The sequence below is a fragment of the Danio aesculapii genome, chromosome 25, assembly GCF_903798145.1.
Source record: "Danio aesculapii chromosome 25, fDanAes4.1, whole genome shotgun sequence".
Classification (NCBI taxonomy): domain Eukaryota; kingdom Metazoa; phylum Chordata; class Actinopteri; order Cypriniformes; family Danionidae; genus Danio; species Danio aesculapii.
In genome coordinates this window covers 10,763,228-10,785,422 of record NC_079459.1, presented here as the reverse complement: position 1 = coordinate 10,785,422, position 22,195 = coordinate 10,763,228, and the positions used below count along the sequence as shown (strand labels likewise).

The window sequence follows — 22,195 nt, the reverse complement described above, 5'->3', positions numbered from 1 at the left end:
TTTACTCACTTTTTACTTGTTTCTCACTGTGCACTCAAATACAAAAGTTGTAAACCGCTTCATCTGTACAAATGCAGTTACGTCCTCATTTTCACATGAGCGCGCACGCTTGCGTACGCATACGCGTGACGTCACATTGAGTATCTTAAAGGGTTTTCTTTATTTTTCTACACCTTTGTGCATCATTTTTATAAATATTTAGCCCCTCTCAACCATCACCTGGTTACATCTCTATGAACTCTGGATCTTTAGTAATTCTGTACACTATGATAAAAATGTTTTTAGAAAATGTGATTTTGAAACCATTGCAGTAGTTGAACATTAGTTTCTTGGGGTAACTTATATAAATTTCAACAGGACTGTGATTTTTAAAATAACATTCTTCTGTTTTGTTTTAAAATAAAATCAATTTCAGTGAAATAAACTCTTGAGAACAAATTTATTTATGACGAAAATAAGTAAAAGTGGTTAAAAACCCAGTATAACAGACAAGAAAAATACTGATCGGCAACCCTCACCTCAATTGCCATATGATGATGATGATGACGATGATGATGCAATGAGCAAAAGAAATAGCGCAACTTACTTTTAGTTTCGATAGCGGCTAGCTTTCGATTCATTGAACTTTACTATAATTAATGAGACTACTCCTAAGAGGGATGTGGTTTCATGACGCTTTACGGTGTATATAAAAAGAAGAGAGGCATTAAAGCGCTGGAAAGTACGCGGTAGTAGCGGAACTGCTTCAGGGTTAACAACATCGCAGCGATGCAGAGGTAAGATGACGAAATAATCGGCTGTTATTGAAACCTATTACACGAAAAAGCGTTTTGGCTTGCGCAAGGTGCCTGATGTAAACAAAAGCTTTTGAAACTGACGCGAGTATATCTACGAACCTTTATAATCGAACGGTTAACTAGCAATATTTACAGTGTGGCGATTATTTCATCGCTAATTAATAGCATATTTACAACATTTAAATCATTATAGTCACAATGCGATTTTATTTACCGTTTGATGTTTCACACAAACCATTAGGCTACAATAGCCATGGATATTTTGTCTGAATTGTATTTATATAGATTTATTTACCGAATGTAATAGTTCCAATAAAGTTGGTGTACTAAAATTCCTCACAATATATCGAACGTACAGAGAAATAAAGAAATACATGTTTTAAACGACATGGAGGTGAGTAGATGAGATGTATTTCCAGTTTTGGCTGAACAATCCCAGTACTATTGTAGTAGTATTTCATTAAAAAAAATCCCGTGATGTACAATTTAAATGAAACATACTTTTATCGCATTCAGCTAACACTTGTATAAGATAAGATCTGACTAGATTTATTTTTATGCAGCACAAATGCCAAACCTCAGTTTGGACCATGGCTCATAGAGCAGGTGGAAAGTGGGCAGTACGAGGGTTTGAACATGATAGGACATGACATATTTCGGATCCCTTGGAAACACAATGCTCGAAGAGACCTTGGTGATGTGGATGTTAAAATATTCAAGGTAACTTGCTCTATGCATGACAATCACCTTTCATAACAATTCACTTCTGCAGTAATTCAACAAGCTTATTGCTAGCTGGACTATAAAGATCTTCATAGGAGGTGGGATTTAAAAAAAACAAAACTGATGCTATTCTCTTACCATTATGTAAATGCCCCCACATCTTTTTGATTTCTCACACTAAAATTTATAAAATAATTTAAATTATTTACACACTAATGTGAAATATTTGTTAGGCTTTATGTTAAATTTTTTGTCTGTTACAGGAATGGGCTGTAGTCAGCGGGAAGATCAGCGAGCATCCTAACGACAAAGCGAAATGGAAGACAAACTTCCGATGTGCACTTCACAGTCTCAAAAACTTTGAGATGTTAGAGGATCACTCCAAAGATGCAGATGACCAACACAAAATATATCGCATCATTCGTCCTCAAAGTGAGTTAACTGTAAAAAAAATATCATTGAAAATTAAAAATTGGTGCATTATAAAGCCCTGACCAATATTATCCTTCAGATCATCAAGAGATCCAGAGTGCAGAGACCGTTAAATGTCAGCTACCATTCATTGCTGAGGTCTACAATGCATCTAATTACATGTCTCAAGACACAGAGGTTAGGTCCAGATTTATGATTGTAGACATGAAAAACAAAAATATATATGTTTAAATAATATATTATTAAACACAAATATTTGAATGACAAAGTCCAAATCAAGTTATGAAATCAAGTCAAATTATTGCACTACCAGTGAAATGTCCAATAATTTAGCATATTGCAATTCCAATGTAAATGTGAACATTGATAATAACCATTACTAATTATTCAGTACCATTAATAATTTAACAATAAAGCACTAAATTGGTGTCATGTGACACTGAAGAATGGATTTCTTTCTAAAAATGAATTAAGACATTTTAAATGCTATTGATATTTTCAGGATTTTTTTTTTTCTTTACAGGAGGAATTGCTCAACCTGGTGGAAACAATGGATCTTAATCTGCATACAGGTAAGAACATTTACTAACACTACCTTTACTATATTCATAGCTTATAAAATTACATAGATTGTGCTTGTGTTCTCATTGATCATATTTTACTAATACACTGACCAACAGAAGTTAGGTTTGAAAGTGACTCTTGCTTTGGTACATTTTCAAAATACCCTTTATATTCACATGCAGAATCCCAGTCATGGGAGACCTGTTCCCAACCAAACATTCAAACCACTTCAAGCAACTACTTTGAGACCACCTATTCAGATGGTCCATGCATTCAGAATAACATACCTGCTCCAGTCCAGCAATCACACACTACAGGTAACACAAAAAGCTGTTCCAGATCTCAAAACCTAAAGAAACTTTCATGAAAATGTATACCATTTTATATGAATTTGCATGGAAAAAAGGGACACAAAACAAAACCTTACCTTGAGTGTGGTAAAAATGTTTAATTACAACTGTAGACAGTCATATGAATTTGCCACTAATTCACCAAAATGTTAGTTGTATACAAGATAATGATGTTGTCCATACCTAAAACATTCCAAACACTGCATCTCTAAATTGTGAGATATATATATATATATATATATATATATATATATATATATATATATATATATATATATATATATATATATATATGTGTGTGTATATGTTTATGTTTACTTTAGTGCACCAATGGAACCTCTGTGACCTAGAGATCTCAATCAACTACAGAAGAACAGAAGTTTGGAAAACACGTCTGTGCTCATCATTCATTCATTTTTTCTACCAATGTGATCCATCTGAGCTGAGAGGGGAGCCAATCCGCTTCCCGAACACAGAGGGTCTGATTGATCTCAAACAGATACAGTACACTAAACGCATTTTAGACAGTATTCAGAGAGGTCTCCAGTTGGAAGTAAACCAGTACGGCATCTATGGCTTTCGTCAGGACAAGTGTAAAGTCTTTGTTAGCACCAGTGACCCATGTGAGATCCAGAACCTAGAGCCTAGGAAACTGCAACAGAACTCCAAGGAACAACTGCTCAGTTTTGACAAGTACATAAGAGGTATATGTCAGTCACCGTAAAATTCTTAACCATATTCTATAATGTCTTCTTTAAAAATTTACAGCACTGTTACCAAATGAAAAGAAATAAAGAATCATTTAGTTTTCAAAATATGAGGTCATCAGAATTGCCTTAAACCTTTTTACAGTTATTATCGTCTGTAATTTTGATCCCATTAGCATCTACAGTACAGAGTGAAATAAAAATTTACCATCTCAACTTATTAACACCAACATCTACATTAACATCTCAACATATTTATATGCGCTGTTATAAATGAGTTTCACAAATACGTCCATCATTTCACATCGAGTTAAAAACAGACCAGAACATCATTTGTATTACAGAGCTTTAGTTCTTTTTAAAATTCTAATTTAAATACCCCACAACCCCCACCCTTTACACCCCCTAGATCTACTGGATTTTAAAGAAAACAGAGGAGGGTCTCCAGATTATACCATCTACCTGTGCTTTGGGGAGAAACTTCATGATGGAAAACCACTGGAGAAAAAACTTATTACTGTCAAAGTACATATCCCGCACAAAGGCATATTTTGATTTTGCTTTTTAATCATTTTAAATCATACAATGTAATGCAATGTATTTCTGGTCTCTGCAGGTTGTCCCTCTGATATGCCGTGAACTTCATGAAAGAGCTCAAATGGAGGGAGCATCATCTCTTCGAAATGATAACGTTAGCTTGCAAATCTCCCACAATAGCTTATATGACCTCATCAATTCTCTGGGTCTGCCTTCAGTGGAATAAACGATCTATACCATTACAATACCTTTTCAAATAAATACAGCAAGTTCATTTTGTTACTGTTATACTGTTAGCACAACGGAAATAGAGAAACATTCATAGGTAATTTCCATGGGGCATTCTGAAGCGATCACTTTGTGTTGTAGAAATTGTGTTTCTGGCATTTAATCTCATTGAAACTGTATTTTATCGACTTCTTAACATTTTCTAACGAAGGCTAGAGCCTCCTGTTTATGTCTTCTATTGAAGAATCTTTCCCATTTTGCCCAAAGAGCTTTGTTTCATTTTGTCTGTTGCCTGGTTTATAAATATCATGGAGTGGTTAATGAACATTATAAAAATGTTATATCTCTAAATTTTAATAAACCAAAATTAAAACATGTGTCTTGTGTAAAATATGAATACTTTAAATATACAACACTACATGAACATTAAGAAACATTAATATTCATATTTTAAAACAGGTAATTATGCCAAGTTTGACTGCAAATATTTTTTTTAACAATACACTACCTGACAAAAGTCTTGTTGATCCCAGTTGTAAGAGCAACAAATATTAACTTGACTTCTAGTTGATCATTTGGAAAAGTGGCAGAGGGTAGATTTTTCTGATAAATCATCGTTTGAACTGCATCCCAATCATCACAAATGCTGCAGAAGACCTGGATTCTCACAGAAATCTGTCAAGTGACAAAGACTTTTGTCTATCCACAGTCAGACAATCCTGTCCTAATTAAACAATTAAAAATCAAAGCATGATCAGATTATATTTTGGTCAAATAAACGTAATCTAAAGACATTTGCCTTTCATATAAGTCACTTCTGATACCAAATGATCGCCTAGAAGTCAAGTTATTATTTGTAGTTAAAACTTGGATAGGCAAGACTTTTTGTCAGGTAATGTATTTGACTTTCTATCAATCATTTAACATAAGCTAATACTAAATTATGAGAATTATGAGAATTCTTTCATTTAAAAAAATGATAATCATTAATGAATCTAGAGAAATTATTTTTATTATATAAAGAATTTAACAGATGTATTTGCAAAAACAGCAATGTAGATACTCCAATATACATGACTAATCACTTGGACCGGTATAACTTTCATTAAGGGTAAGAGATCAAAATCTTCTATCAGGATATCAACTTAGATCAACTCCACAATTCGCCACATGCACAACGGCAATTTTTCTTGCCCACCTCACTGTGAGATGAAACAAAAGTTACATGAGATAAATGGAAAAACAAAAACAAAACGTAGAAACATTTCTCAAGCAATTAAAGCAACAATTAGTACAAATTACCTTTTGAATGACACTTTACAGTCATAAATTTATGTTAACTTCCAAACACTTTTCATTGAAACTTTAGTAGTTATGTACAAAATGGTTCATTTTATCTAGGAGCTTAATTTGATGTGAATCACGAGAACAAATGTCTCTGTATACAACAAAACATTTTATAAGGATATTGCCTACATCAACTTTTACCCAAATTAGAGCATTAAAAAATTTTCAAAAGAAAAGTCATCACAAGATTACCAGTGATTCCAAAGTCTCATCAAGACTGGATATCAGAAGATTTTAATTTAAATAAATATGCTTTGTGCTTTCTGAGAAACACAGAACAATCCAAAAGTTATGTATATATGAGTGAACGGATATTTTTCAACATAATGCTCATACACAAAACTATATTTTTTGCCAATTGTACATGATGGTACTTTGGTGTTCACCACGCCTAATATTATTCAGCATATATCATGCATATCTACACACAAATGTGTCAAATTTTAGTCTCATGATGCAAGAGCCTTTCCAGAAACCTAAACTTCCTGAGACTTTAAACAAAAAAAAGTTTCTTTACACATCATATATTCAGACATGCAGTGATACTTTCCAATAATCTTCACATCCAAAAGAAACTAAATTTTTAAAAAGGTTAACTGATAACAAGATATTGAGCCCTTAAGAGTTTCTTATTTTACTGCAGATTTAAAAATTATCAAATCTACAGCTGATTGCAAAAGATGTGGTCTGAAAAGGATGTAGCAGTTACCCTTGGCCTCATACTGAAGTTTGGAAGTCATTCGGGACATCTTCATGGCGGCTTTGCCCAGATTCCTCTTTCCTATGTCTTCTTGCATGTTTATATTTTTCTACATAGGCTGTGACAAGATTAGCTACCTTCACTGGGTTGATCTCACCACTCTTGCTATGACACACCTTGAAAAATGGGATTAAAAATGCAAAGATCATTAAAGTTATAAAAAAAACATGACAATTAATTCAGGAAATTAGTGAAGTAACAGAAAAAATATGTGCGTAGGAAGAAGTAAAAACACAACAGCAAGAGAAATCATCTGTGATCACACAATTACCTTCTGAACAGCTTTTCGCAGAATCTCTTTGTATTCCTCCTTCGTGATGTCTCTTTTCTGATAGAAGGGCTTTATGGCAAGCTTGACCTCCTCTATTGCTCGCTCTTGCATATGAAGTTTCTTCATATACTACAAAAAGAAAAAAATAAAATAAATAATATATATATATGTATATATATATATATATATATATATATATATATATATATGTATATATATATATATATATATATATATATATATATATATATATATATATATATATATATATGTATATATATGTATATATATGTATATATATATGTATATATGTATATATATGTATATATATATATATATATATATATATATATATATATATATATATATATATATATATATATATATATATACACATATATATATATATAAATATAAAATCATCAATAAATGACATCAATGAATTTTAAAATCACAGATGTGAGAAAATTGTGCAGTGACATACTCCAACCACTTTCTCTTTCTCATTGGGGTCCTGTAAAACTTCTTTGCGAGATTTTGCTTTGCTGGATTCGCCTTGGGGAGACTGGAGGCTGGAGACTGTTGCTGTGACTTTTGAATAAGCCTGACATGAAGCTTTATCCTTTAATATGAAGAAAAAAAAGATTCAGGACATTTTAGCACCAACGTACCCATAACCATTTAAAAATGCCCAATAAAATAGGAAATATTTTCTTATTTTTATTACCTTCTCTGGCTAATATTCCATTTACAACTGAAGGGACATAATGACCCTCATAAACCTTGATTGACTGGTTTTTGTTAGGGACACTCCTTGGAGTGCAATTCCCCATGCAATGCAACTTTAACTTTCAGTTCTTGTGAAGCAAAGCCTTATAACTGTATGTCTGCTTTCAGTTTCAGTCACGTGGGTACAATAGAAAATGCATAAGCTTTGTTTCAACTTGTGAGAGTAAGAAATAAATTGTGAATGTCAACAGTGATATTATGACACTTTACGATCATTAAAAGCAACTACATATGACGCAACATTTATAATGATACTATTTGACAAACCAATTCTATTTCAGTGTGGAAATATTTGCAAACTAACAGCTGATTATGCAACATGTGCATTAGTCATTCATGACTAAAATTACTAAATAAAAGTTTACAACACATCAATATTGGTAATGGTATTTAAGAAAAGCATGCCGACATATTTAGGTCACCAATTTTCTACATAAAGATCACACAAACTTTAATGACTGAAAGTGAACATTTTCTTTATTCTATAAAAGCAAATGCTTTTGAGCATAAAAAAATGTAAACAAACAATATATTTTTCAAAAATATATATTTCAATTTTATTATTAATTTTTTTACTGAAGTATTTCCAGAAAAGTGTGCCATATGCATCATGCATTTAACCACAGGTCTGAGAGCGGTGCCTTGCATGACATCTGAGGCGGAGACTATGTTCAAAATAGCTCCCAGAGAACAAAAAAAATTACATAAATGTAAAAAATGGTAACAAGTGTGAGTAAATTATGATCTATCCCTTACAGACAGAGGTAAAGTCTTTACCTGATTGGAAAATTGTGGGGTTGCTGCAGATCTCCGCGATCCTTCTTGCTTGAGCTTTAGTTTAAACATTGCAAGTTCTATTAAAGACACAAGAAAAACATATTTCTTTGAATAAATAATTTTATGTTATGTATTCTGAGCCAGGTGTGATTAAAGGTATGAATTAAACTCTACTGACTCAATATCTCATTTCTCAACAGTTGCAGGATTTGCCATTTAAACATAAAAAAGTAGACACCGTGGGTGTTCAATTCTGCTCCTGGAAGGCCAATCTCCAAATCTCCAAAAAAGTTTAGCTCCACTCATCTAAACACACCTATAAAAGGCTTTAAACTTTCAGTCAAGCATGTTGGGAAAGGTTTAAGCTAAACTTTTTTAGTGGGGTATTGCACAAAACAGAAATCAAGACAGCCAGCATAACAGAAAATGCCAGGTTTAACCTAGTTTAATCGGGTCCTCATGGCTTAGTCCGTAGCACGTTTGCTGATTCAAGATCGGAACGAGGCGCTATGTCAAGCCCTATGTAGATAGCCAGGATAGGTGCACATTCACGACATTTGTTAACAGACCACGGAATTGATCACAGAATCAATGCAAGTATGGATAAAACCTGATGTGAGCCAGTCAGGTAACATGTTGGAAAAATGCCGCTCCCGCCCATCAATCTGGTAACTCTGATTGATTTTGGAACTCCCTTTACTTTTATACAGAGATTTAATGGAAACATAAGGAGACTTATTAAAAAAGTTATTCACTTTGCCTTAAATTTGATCAGTAAACATTCATCATACTCAGGACATTTATCATAACTTTTATTTTACTTTATTTTATCTAGCTTATTTAATCTCTGTTCATTTACATATCACTTCATTTAGACTTTATTTCTTTCTAACAATGCCATAATGTCAGCATAAATGAGTTGACCCCTCATAGATCTCTCTTTTACATTAATATTTTCTATACAGTAATATATTTGAGCATATAAATTAGGTAAGTCAGTACTAAAGACAAAGGTGAACTTATCTAACAAAACAACTTAAGATCCAAAAATCCTAATAATGTTTTTTTCAAAAAGTCCAAACGTTGGTAAACCTAAGATAATGTTAGAGAATTATATTAAATATAATCTTATTAAACAGGAAAAATCATAACACAAAAAAGTTAGTTGAAATATTCTAGTTTTTAATTTTTTTCTTTTACAATAACACATCTGAATTTATAAAACTTTCCATTCCAAAAGATGTTCAGTGACCAAACTCTTATTTTAATAGATATAACTTAAAAAAACTTCTTTGTACACCAAAATAGTCAAATTTAACTGGCAAATGGATAAAAATATAATTCTTTTTTAATTTTAAAACATTTATGCTGAGCACTGCATTTATTTTTTCTCTAATCATTAATCTATTTTATGTTTTTTGTATGTATCTGCCCCCCCCCCCCCCCCCCCCCCCCTCCCCTCCTAATATTTAAATCTGAAATGGCCATATAAGAACATATAAATATATTGCTACTAGTCTGGACACACATTTTTAATTCTAATAGTTGGAAAATATGTAAAATATATGTAAATGGACAAGCGTAGTAACTTGGTTTAGCCTGCTTTCATGCAACTGAGTCAAGGCCAAATTCAGCCGGGATAGTATGATAGTAAAATCCCAGCTTAATGCCGTATCTTGCTTTTGTGCAATACCCCTTTGGTTGGTGGTGCTCTAGGAGAAGGAATAAAAACACCTCTTATCTAGAAATTGTCAATGTCAAACCACCAAAGACCAAATTCCTGCAAAAGATTTTATACTAAATGTGAAAAGAGAGCAAAACTATATGTGTGGAATCAAAGCAGTACTCACTGCTTAATTTCTCAGACTGAGGTTCTACTGGTTCCTCCAAATTCCAAGTAACTCTCTTTCCCTGAGATTTAGACTTCAAAACAGCTGGAACAGTTTCAGTTATCTGTGTATTCCCTGCTGGAGACTTGGGAATGGAAAACTTGGGGTTAGTAGTTTCTGCCGAGTCAGGCATAAAGGTCTCACCCATTTCTTTCTTAATAAAGTCCAAATTATCGATCAAGTAATCAACACTAATATCTTCATCAGAAGAAATAACAGGCTCTTGCTTTATTGGCAGATCTGGTGGTTGAAGAGTTGACATCATCTTATCCTCTTCCAAAGGTGGCAAATGATAAGACTCAGTGGGCTCCTTTTTAATGTCCAAAGCATCTATATCATGTGTATCCAAACTGATGACAAGAGGGTCGCCACCACTTGGTGATTCATCTTTGTTAGGCCATATTTGCTCAGTTTTTATCTTTTCTTTTCCAATGATCATTTCTTGCATTTTTATTTCATCTTGAAAACCAGCATAGGCCTTTTCTAAATCAGGACTGTTCAACTTGCTTTTATTGAAATCTGGTGATTCCTTGCTAATGAGACCTACAGTCTCAATCTCTGTCTTTATTTCTTTAACACCATCCGACTCTCTACACAAACTTAAATGGAGTTCATCCTCCTTTTTGATGTCTTTTAACTCACTGACAGCACTAATGGGCCAAAGTTCCTCCTGTTTAATTTCTGTGGACTTAAGCAGGTCAAGAGAAACACCATCCTCGCCATCTTTAAATATTCTAGACCAGTCACCATGTTTTGATGACCCAAGACCATGAGACTTGTTCACAGATGGAGGCTCCAACTCTTTAATTGATGGTTTAATGAAGATAATCTCACGGTCACACAGTCTTGCATCTCTCTCCATTTTCACTGATTCTGTAGTCTTGTTTGCACCAACAGAAGCCTCATGTAATCCAATGGACACTGGCTCTGTAGATTCTTGGTAGCTCTTTTCTCTATATAAAGATTTATCTAGTTGATCCCCCCGCTTTTTTCGTTCTCTAGATGTTGATCTTAATTCTGACTTCTGCCTTTTTAACCTAGTGTCACCCTGACACTTTGTTATGCTTTTTCTTTCTCGTGATCTAGATCTAGAATATGAACGAGATCGGGAGTACATTCTTTCTTTTGGCCTTTTCCTTTGTCTTTCTCTGCCTCTATTGTCGCTTCTCTCACAAATTGCTTTTTTCCCACTTGTCCTCCTCTCTCTACTGCTGGAACTTGAACACCTCTTGTCTCTTGAATGCAGATGTTTCCTCTCTTTCGACTTTGAGCGCTGCCTCTCTTTTGACTTTGAGCGTGATCGCCGCCAATCTCTTGACCTTGAGTGTGACCTTCTCTTTTCTTTCAATCTTGAGTGTTCTGTTTTGTGGCAATCTTTAAAAGGAAAGCTTTGATAGTTTGATGGTGACTCCTTATGTTTGCTCTGGGACTGGTGAGGTTTTTCTTCCTTGTCCACCGTTATGTTAGTAGCATTCAAAACACCACTGACGGAAGGAAGCTCTTTACATACCAGGTTACATTGTGAAGTTTGTTGTAGATTGGATAGAGACTCTTCAAGAGACTTTGACTGGGGCCTAATGGGTGATGGTTCAGCCTCAATCTTAAAATTTAGCTCCGACTTCACATTTCTGTCAGTGCATGATGATCTGGTGCACTCCTGAGTTTTCAAAAATGAGCTTCCTAATGTTTTACAACTAGTAGGTTCCAGCATAGCCTCACATTTTGTAAAACCAACAGAAGCTCCTGAAGGAACACAAATATTCATTGGATCTGAATGATGTGGTGACTGTTTGCATGGTTTGCATGCGGAAGTTTTAAATTTTACACAAATTTCTGATCCTCTATCTGGGTCAATATCCACAGGCTCAATTTTGATTCGATTGCAGATATCCTCACAAACTTCAATTGGCATTTGAGACTCAATATTTTTGGCATTATCGTCAAGACCCTCAACTTCTGGTTCATTATCAGAGGAATCAGACCCTGTAGGGTTAAAGGGGTCATAGACCTCACACTTTTCGTCTTTTTCCTTTTTTATTGAAGACAACAGTTTCCGTTTACTTTTATCATTTATTTTTGTTGACTCCTCATCATCTCCAAACAGAGCCCCTCCTGATGCCAGAAGTCGTCGAGCTTGCCATGGGTTTCCACTAGAGTTTATACGAAAACTGATGGATGATGATGATGGGCGTGAGTTTAAAGAGGCACTATAGGATGATGCAGTGGAGGTGAAAGAACTAGAAAATGAAGAAGCACCAGTTCTATCTACTGTTTGCTTTTGCACATCCAATGTGCTGTTTTGTTGACTTGTACCAGTTTCTCGTTTATCAACAGTCTGCTTCCTACCGGAATTTCCTGCTAAACTTATCCCTGAAGGAACAGGCAAATCACAGCTACTGCTGCCACTACTCTTATTTCCACCATCCCTTTTAATTTTTGGTATCCTTGGCAATACAGAAACATCCACCCAAACAGGCTTAGGAGGGTCCTTTCTTATAGGTGTATGTCTTGCAGTACCATCCTTGTCATGAGGGGCAGAATCAAAAGAGCCATTTGACACCCTTGACAGGGGTTCATTTCTAACCCCATTGATGCTCAACTGACCATTTCCAGGTCTTGATAGGTTTAAGTTAGGTGGTCTGTGAGGAGCTCCAGGCTGCAGATGAGGATATCCTACAGGATGAATTTGAGATCGAGAAAGATGTGGGGCATGTATGTGTGGAGATGTGGGATTCTGTAATGTAGAACTGGATCCAGTGGAACTTTGTACTCGTGGAGGCTCCCTCAATGGGCTGGAGGAAAGATCAGCCTCTCCATAGGAGCGCATGAGCCTTTCGGAGTTTGGTGTGCTCCCCATTTCTCCTGAATCTGTGGTTGGATTCCTTGGCAAGGAAAGGGACACTGAAAAGAAAAAAAATGTAGATTAGATATACATTATTCAGGGCTAATGGTACCATATGTTGTAAATATAAAAAAAACGGCAACTGTAATAGAACACAGTTACTGAGAGTGTTTTAAGTGTTTTGATCCCACTATTCCTATTCATAAAAATAAATCTGCAGTGTATTTGACACTCAAACTCTAGTGTCTAAGCATCACATTCAACTAAAAGCACATGTTTCAAACATGCAAAGTGCAAAGAAAGTGAGAGTTTCACAATCCTCTAAACCTAATAGAATTCAGAACAGCAAAAGGAATGAAAAGTACAAAACACATAATTTGATTGACATTCACTATAAACCTATATTATATATTCTGCCATATAACAGATAAAACAAGAACATAACAGATAAAATGCTTGAAATGGTGAAATTACTTAGTCCAACACACTCCATTGTTTGCTACTGGCCACCAGGCAGCTTTTTCAATCATTAAGAAGGCATCTTTTTCAGATGCATTATATTATACTGCATTATATTTTTTTATTTCACATTTTTCAGGAAACAAAATCTCAGGTTTTAGCAAATACAAATGTAACCTTGTTGATTATTACTTCTGTGATGATGATCAAATCTGAAGCCATGCTCAACTGAAGAAAACCTAGAGAAAACACCTCTCCCGCGGACGGTGAGTCCTCCGCCTCCCATCTAAAAAGACCTTATAGCATCATTGTTTCTTCTTGTGTGTAGATTAATGTCATTTCCCTTTGCTTTCATCCAGGTGTTTTACATATATCCAGGTTTCGGCAGTCCCGCAGGCCAAGCATAACCCACATAAATTGAATATGTTTGAAATAATAATCTCAGAGTCTATTTAGCTGGAAGAGTGCTGTGATTTGCATTTTATTATTTTCCCAGATAAAACATAATGCAAAGGAAGTTTGTGATTAAATAAGTAAAAATTAAATTAAAAGGCTATTAAATACAATTAAAAAAGATTAAATAAATGAGCAAATAAGTAAACATAACACTGCCATACCCACATGCGGTATATCGTATATCGTGATGTCACAGAAGGATGATGTGGTAATCTGAAAATTTTGTATAATCGTCATAAATAGTCATGCTGTACCCAGTTTAATGTTCTGTAGTGTATACTGCAAAACCAAACTCAGTGTTAAACTGGGTACCAACAGTGGTGGTAACTTAGATAAAAGCCTCCAACGCATGACTTACCAGATTTGGCTGCTTTAAGGGAACCATCTCGGTTAATGACCACATCAGAACTGTCCATTAGGAGCAAGCTCTGACCACTGAGGATACTCCCCAGGAGGTCTGAAACAGGGGCTTCCTCTGCAACATCTTCCACTTGTGGGATAATCACACTTTGCCTGGAAATCACCACAAACTAGGAGTTACACATCCATTAACATTGAGAACATTTTCAGTGGGTACGTTTACATGGACACCAATAATTCGATTTTAATGCGATTAAGACAATACTCTGATTAAGAGTTTAACATGTAAATAGTGATTTTTTATTAATTTAATCCGATTAAGGTCATAATCGAACTAAAGAGAAATCGAATTAAGACATGTGGAGTATGCCGATTTTAGTCGCATTATTGAAGTGCAATACTGACATGTAAACACCCTAATCGAATTATTACCGTCATGCAGGGCTTTTTTTGTGACAGGATAGTGCACATACACCTGCATTGTTAAATGCAGAAGTTTTTTTCTTACATTCAGCATGCGGTATGAACTTCCATTAAAACAACACTCTTTCAGCAGTTCAGTTGCATCCAATATCTCGTTTGTCATGGGGGCATGCATGAAATCTTCCCGAATGAAAGTGAAATTGCCAAACAGCAGGTAAGTCGACAAATTAAAAATGAAACACCCGAAATCACATAAAACTCCGGAGGAAATGCGGATAGCATGGTGATGAGACAACATTAATCAGATTATGTGCTATAACATGTAAAACGGGATCATGAAAGCAACATTCAAAAAGCAACTCAAGTAAACGTCATAATCTTATAATTTACTTAATTAGATTAAGGCAAATAATTCGATTACTGATGTCGTGATAAATGTAGTCAGTGTTTATTGTGCAAATATTCATCACCGTGAATTAAGAAAAATCTGTTTTCTTCGCTCTGACATTAAAGAGTAATTTCCTCTTCAATACTAGTTACCTGGAGAGACTGGCAGATATGGGTCTGGCCACAGGCTGATGGGACCGTAATGCAGAGCGAGAGAGACCTCGACGTTTAGCATCCAGAACAGAGGATGGTGTCGAAACTTGAATTTCATCCTCCCTAACAAAATATATTTCAAGAATGACTTACCTAGAAAATATTTTACTCTGTAAAAAGTTTGACAAATATAAGCAAAAAAATAATAATTTTATTATTAATAAAAAAAAAAAAACCCCATTAAACTTAAGCTTAGTGAAACTTCACCTATCATTGAAAGGGTCCAGGTCAAAGGGATCTCCATATACGGAAAGGGAAGCTGCTCCAATTTCTGCCCGCATATTTCCTAAACTGTACTCTGAAGGCCGGTAAACTGAGGGAATGATGGAACCAGACTTGGGCTTCTTAATTCCTAGACTCCGTGCAATTCGGCCTCTGGAATTAGCTTCCCTCTTTACCACCTCATGGGGAAAAAACATTTTGGCTTACCACTTTTATCCTTTATTACCAAACTTCATGTCTTTTTTTATAGAGGAGTGAAAACAATACATACAATCAGCAAACATCTACAGTGCTTAGCATTTCCGAGTACACCCCCCCCCCCCCCCAAATCTCTCATTTAAATTAGCATTTTCTTTAGGATGCCTTATAATATTATATTTGTGCATATATATTCGTTGAGTCAGTAATGAAGCCAAATCTGGAGCTAATCTAACAAAATAACTTACAATAATGGTTAAAAAATTAGTAGCTCAAATTTATGTTAGGGAAAATATTAAATACATTTTTTTTAAAATAGCAAAAATCAAGAGAAACAAAAAATATACAATTTAGTTCAAATGTAGTTTGTAATTTTTTTGCAATATTTTGCATGAATTTAGATGTATTATCTTTCTATTTCTAAAGATGTTTTGTGACTAAAATATTATTTTAATAAAGCTGTTTTGCTCAAACGCACCAATATATATTTACCATATTCCCTGAGAAATGGATTAAAATATTCATTTTCAAAATGGGGTGTACTCATAAACGCTAAGCACTGTATATCACAGATTTCATCAACCAAAAATAACAACAAACTTTAAACAAATCAGGCTACGAAAACATAAAAAATATGCATAAAACCTTGGTAATACATCTACCAAGAACTCACCAGTTTTCGTCTCACTTTTGACCTCCTGACTTTACGTTTCCGTCTCTTTACTCCCTTGCTTGGTTTCCCACCTGAGGTTGATGAGGATTTACTTTTGCTTTTCCTTCTTTTAACTAGTAAGGGAATCACATTCAGTTCAAACAGGAACAAAAGAACCACCCCCAACTTACACAGAGAAGTAAAAATATAAAACAAATATTAAAAGTATAAATGGTGGCTTATTTTATAACCTGTCTTTCTCCTACGGCGGGGTTTAGAGCGTGGGGTCAAGTCTCGGACATACACGGCTGTGTTGAGTCCGGCCACTACAGCATTGATGGTTTCATCCAACCATGTGGACTGCATCATATATCTGGGAGCAAGCTAAAACACACACAAACAAGAACTCAGCTTGCTCATGGAAATTGGAGTTCTGCACAATTAATCTTTAAAGGTTAATAGAGTTTGTTGTTTATGCATCTTCCAGAGTTTACAGTGCACCCTGAAAGTATTCACAGCACTTTTTTGTTACATTTTGTTGCCTAAAATTTTAAAATCAAGAAATTGTACAAACAGTACTCCATGATTACAATTTGAGGAAGTTTGTTTGAAATCTTTGCAAATTTATATTAACAATTGCTAATTAATAATAATATAATCTTAATTGTTTCATTTAGATAACCTAAATGACGACATGTACGGGCATTGCCACCAAATTATATATACACGTTATAAAGAAAATTGCAATACCTAATCTTGGAGAAAGGTAAACTATCCTTTTATTATCAACATTTTCGAAAAAAAGTGTCAACTTCAAAACAAATGAGAATTAAACATCTCAAGTGAGCCTGAAGACAAACCCTTTTAAAAATCATAAAATAAATATCTCTTGTAGTCTAAACACTTGATACTTGAATAATGATAGAGTAGACCTACTGAGTGAAAAATACTATACTGGCATAGTGACAGGTATGCAAGGCACGCCTCAAAATTAGGTTGTTAATTTAAGTTTTTTATAGCAACTGATGCTTGTTAACCTATAGAAAACCAAATTAATAGGTAAATTGTTAAATTTGATTTAATGAGCAAAAAAATACAATTTCCATCAAAACTCATACACAAACTATGTTTCTCAACCATGTTCCTGAAGGACCACCATGTTGCTGAATGTTTTGATGTCTCCTTTCTCTGTCACAACCATTACAGGTCTTTTAGTCTTTGCTAATGAGCTGATGGTCTGAATCAGGTGTGTTTGATAAAGGAGGCATTGAAAATGTGCAGAACTGGAGGTCACTGACCTAAATAATAACAAAACCAAATTCAAAATAAAAGCAGCGTGTCTAAGACTGCATCATATAGCTCTCTTTCTTTCGTAAAGGCAATTGTAGTATTTTTTAAAGTGTACTTTTATGTAGTTTAAGTAATACTTTGTGTGTTGTTTGTAAAATTTGTTCATTGTGTTGTCGCCATAAATGCGAGATAAAAAAAAGTAGCGAGTCATACATAATTTTTTTGATCACAGCCTATATGTTTGTTGGAAAAATCCCCTTTTTGAAAGTAATATTAATTTTGTCGTATTCTTTGTTGGTCAGTTGTTGATTTGGAAGAAAGAACAACTTTATTTCTTATCAACATTTATAACAGCTCATGGTCTTGAAATTCAAAAAGCAAGCGAAAGCCTAAAACGCGTGAGCCCTTATTTATAGCAGTCGCTCTCGATGTTATAATGCTTGGGATTGAACTGTATATCTGTATCATGTAACTGCTTATTTCGGGAGGGTTTGAAATAAAACAGGCTAGACTCTGGGAGTCTATGCCTTCGCCACTTAGATTTCGGCACTAGGTCCATTGAGAGTCAGGGAATAGACTCTTTTGGAGTTGACTCCCCATCCCTACCATCAGGTTGCATGAGGAGCATAGGGGGACAGTCTTTTTTAGATCTCTCCAGAGATGTTCATTCAGGTTCAAGTCTGAACTCTGGCTGGACCAATGAAGCATATTCAAAAAATCCCATAGCCACACATTTTATCATATTGATTGTTTATTGTCATTGGTCTGTTAATAGAGAAACCGTGCCCCAGTTTTAGTTCTAGAGTGCTCTGGAGCAGGGCTTCATCAAGAATGTCAATGTACATTCCTGAATTAATTTTCCTTGATCCTGACTACTCTCCCAGTTCCTGTAACTGAAAAACATTGCCACAGCATGATGTTGCCATAACCATGTATCAATGTAGGAATGATTTTGACCAGGTGATGATCAAAGCCTGGTTTCTTCCAGACAAATAAAGACCATCAGCCTTTTGGTATCCTCGCTCACTAAAGGGGCATTTCAGCAGCATGTAATGGCATGTTAGGCTCGGCTCAGCTTGGCTGTACCATTACCAAAATGCCACATATAAAGACATGCAGATAACGATTGGCCAGATGGAATAGTCATTGGATTTGCTGCATGAGACTTATAAATAAAGAGTGAAGTCAGCTACAGCTGGTGTAGGAATATTTTTATTGGGATCAGTAGACAAGGTGCAGATGTTCCTCTTATTGTAAGATGTCTGTACAAGTATTTAGAGTCTGCTAATGTGATGTGAAGTGTGAGATGAGAAGAAAAGTCTCATCTGCACAGAGCAGTCCCACATACATTTATAGCTGGTGTGTACAAACCAAAAACACACATCAATCTGAATAACCAGATACAAGAGGAAATAAAGGCATATGGTATGGTCACACCAGAGGATAAATCGTCAAGTGTGAGTGATTTACATGTTAAGTCAATGCATAGACGCAATCAGACATCCTACGGCATTATTCACGAGAATGAGGCAAATGATGCAGCAAGAATTGAGCATTTTGGTCATTGGACATGCTTAAAAGATCTTGGATACAAGTTTTCTTCGCAGGGTGGCAGGGTGCACCCTTATAGATAGAGCGAGGAGCTGTCACTCGAGAGAAGCTTGGAGTAGAGCCGCTGCTCCTCCACATTGAGAGAAGTCAGCTGAGGTGGCTCAGGCATCTGTTTCGAATGCCTCCTTAGGGATATATATATATATATATATATATATATATATATATATATATATATATATATATATATATATATATATATATATATATATATATATATATATATATATATATATTTATTTATATATATATATATATATATATATATATATATATATATATATATATATATATATATATATATATATATATATATATATATATATATATATATATATAAATAAATAAATACTATAAATAAATAAATCTAATCATATATATATAAATATATATATAAATCAAAAAGTAGAGATAAATGCCTAACAAGCTCTCCGTCAATTCATTCTAACAAATGGTTTCCTCTACAGCATAAAGCAATGTGATGGTTTTGTGGGCATTCCCGGCTATGTCGACCTATGTCAACCAAGTAAATTAATATGAATATTTAACTCTTTCCACCCAGTTTATTACATGAAGTAAATGTTTAAATTTTAAAAACTTTACTCATTACAATTTTAAAAATATGTTAGTAAATTTATTAGATTTTACCACATCAAAGTGTTAAATTTCTTCTAGCATCCATATCCAAACATCCAGTTGTTAAAGCATTAAACCAAGCGTAGGGCTAGGCAATATGGCCTTTTTAAATCATCAATTAAAAATCAATCAATCAATCAATCAATCAATCAATAAATCAATCAAAAAAAGTGTTTATTAGCTTAAGCATATGATAATATAATTAGCTTCAGCATATAATAATCATATAATTATAGGATAAAAAAAAAACTAAAAATACAAAACCGTCCCCTTAAGAACTCTGCTTGCTGTCAATTAAAGATCAAATTTAACAAGATTTATTTACAATTGCATACAAGACTTTTATAACAATAATATCAGTTAACGCATTTTATAAACTTACAATGAAAGTAGACTACAGTGAAAGTACTGACCGTTAAAAGGGGTTTCTAGATGATCCATTTCCCTCTTATCTAGTACTGTTTATTTCAACAAGAAGATACACTTCCACGTTTATTCAGCATTATATCAGTTTATATTAATTACACATGCTAGGCTAATAGGTTACCTTTTATTGCTCTTAATGCGTGACCGAGAGCCCTGAATTATGCCTTTTTTGTGGGTCTGCTTGTGCTGCTAAGTTCACTTTCATTTCATAGAGGGCAACATTTCTCTGAGTTCTTCTCTGCTTGCTGCCATGTTGTTTGTGTGTTTCTATGGTAAAGCCCAGAGTAGAGCATTGAAAACAGATTTTCATTCAAACAATTTGATGTACACTATACAGCTGAGTTAATTAATAAAATCGATTAATTGACCAGCCCTACATCACAGTGAGACAACTCTCAACTCTTCTCAGCCCATTAGCAAATTAGTTAAGTGCATCAGCATTTATGCACTTATGAAGCAAAGCAAAAATATCATGCAAACCTGCTCTGCTGTGCGTGCCTGTGTGATACGATGTCTGTTGACACTGGCCCGAACTCGTTCGCTCTGCTGGGTCCGTGCAATAGCACGTGTCGGTCTGGACCGGGAATGGCTGGTGGTGGGAAAAGAGCTGCTCTCCTCCTCACTGATTTGTTCAGAACCTTGACCAAACAATTAGGAAACAAAATGTGGTTTTTAAAACTTGGAATACACTAATAACATTTTTAAATAACTGTTGCAATTCTAACACCCGAATTTTAAGCACTGAAAAACAACAATCAGAAAAAAATATGTGTATGGCTATATTTTGTATGGCTTTTACGCTTTAATAGATTTCATAGTTCAGTGACCTTACAAAGCATGTCTTCATTATTAACAGACAATTAAAACATTAAATTACCTTTTGGTTTAGCCATTTCCACAAGCACTAAATCAGCATTAAAAAATAAATAAATAATTTCACTTGTGTTCAGATGCTCAGTTTTTATTTTAATTTGAACAAAAAGTGGTGTACCCATATCAATAGAAAAGCCTTTTTGGCAGTAACAGCAATGAAACGCTTCCTATAATTCCTGACCAGCTTTTTGCATGTTTCTACTGGTATTTGTCTACATTTATCTTTAGTAATGATCTCCAACTCCTTCAGATTATAGGGTCTCCTTGCAATCACTTTGATCTTTAGCTCCCTCCACAGAATCTCAATTGGATTTATGACAGGACTCTGGCTAGACCACTGCAAAATGTTATTGCTTTTGTCTGCTAACCATTTTATCACTACTTTTGCGGTGTACTTTTTTTTGGCTTCTCTCTGTGATGTGCATCAGCAGAAATAAAAGTACACTAATCAACACAGATTATTTTAGACACCCATGCTTATTAATGATTAACTGATTAATGCCATCAGTTAAACAACTTAAAATGTATTTTAAGCCATATTAAGCATTCTTATTAATCATTAAACAGTAACCATTAAACATAGAATTCATAAAGAAAACGATTCCATTCAAAATGACAACAAATGATTCTATTCAGATATTCACAAAGCATTTTAGGGGTCTTCTTAAAACATTTACTTCCTAAAAAATATGTTGTTTTTAATATGGAATATATATATATATATATATATATATATATATATATATATATATATATATATATATATATATATATATATATATATATATATATATGTATATATATATATATATATATATGTATATATGTATATATATGTATATATGTATATATGTATATATATATATATATATATATATATATATATATATATGTATATATATGTATATATATGTATATATATATATATATATATATATATATATATATATATATATATATATATATATATATATAT

The 22,195-nt window shown here is 34.0% G+C and overlaps 2 protein-coding genes across 3 annotated transcripts in view; one reads left to right on the top strand and one right to left on the bottom strand.

Moving 5' to 3' along the window:
- The first annotated feature begins 587 nt into the window (after positions 1 to 587).
- irf7 (interferon regulatory factor 7) lies at positions 588 to 4,680 on the top strand. The gene is made up of 9 exons (XM_056452181.1): positions 588 to 776; positions 1,361 to 1,517; positions 1,784 to 1,952; positions 2,032 to 2,129; positions 2,476 to 2,524; positions 2,699 to 2,833; positions 3,190 to 3,570; positions 3,983 to 4,098; positions 4,190 to 4,680. The coding sequence occupies exons 1-9, from the start codon at positions 769 to 771 to the stop codon at positions 4,334 to 4,336; spliced, it is 1,260 nt and encodes a 419-aa protein (XP_056308156.1). The 5' UTR covers positions 588 to 768; the 3' UTR covers positions 4,337 to 4,680.
- A 648-nt stretch (positions 4,681 to 5,328) lies between these two features.
- phrf1 (PHD and ring finger domains 1) overlaps positions 5,329 to 22,195 on the bottom strand; it is a 34,330-nt gene continuing 17,463 nt past the window's right edge. The window contains exons 8-18 of one of the 2 annotated variants that reach the window (XM_056452179.1): positions 20,827 to 20,984; positions 16,635 to 16,767; positions 16,405 to 16,517; positions 15,519 to 15,712; positions 15,252 to 15,374; positions 14,287 to 14,441; positions 10,133 to 13,072; positions 8,283 to 8,359; positions 7,201 to 7,338; positions 6,717 to 6,845; positions 5,329 to 6,561 (exon numbers count right to left, since the gene is read on the bottom strand). In XM_056452179.1, the coding sequence (XP_056308154.1) occupies positions 6,403 to 6,561; positions 6,717 to 6,845; positions 7,201 to 7,338; positions 8,283 to 8,359; positions 10,133 to 13,072; positions 14,287 to 14,441; positions 15,252 to 15,374; positions 15,519 to 15,712; positions 16,405 to 16,517; positions 16,635 to 16,767; positions 20,827 to 20,984 (4,319 nt within the window). In that variant the 3' untranslated portion in view covers positions 5,329 to 6,402. The remainder of the gene's footprint in view (positions 6,562 to 6,716; positions 6,846 to 7,200; positions 7,339 to 8,282; positions 8,360 to 10,132; positions 13,073 to 14,286; positions 14,442 to 15,251; positions 15,375 to 15,518; positions 15,713 to 16,404; positions 16,518 to 16,634; positions 16,768 to 20,826; positions 20,985 to 22,195) is intronic. The other variant, XM_056452180.1, reaches the window with a different exon arrangement.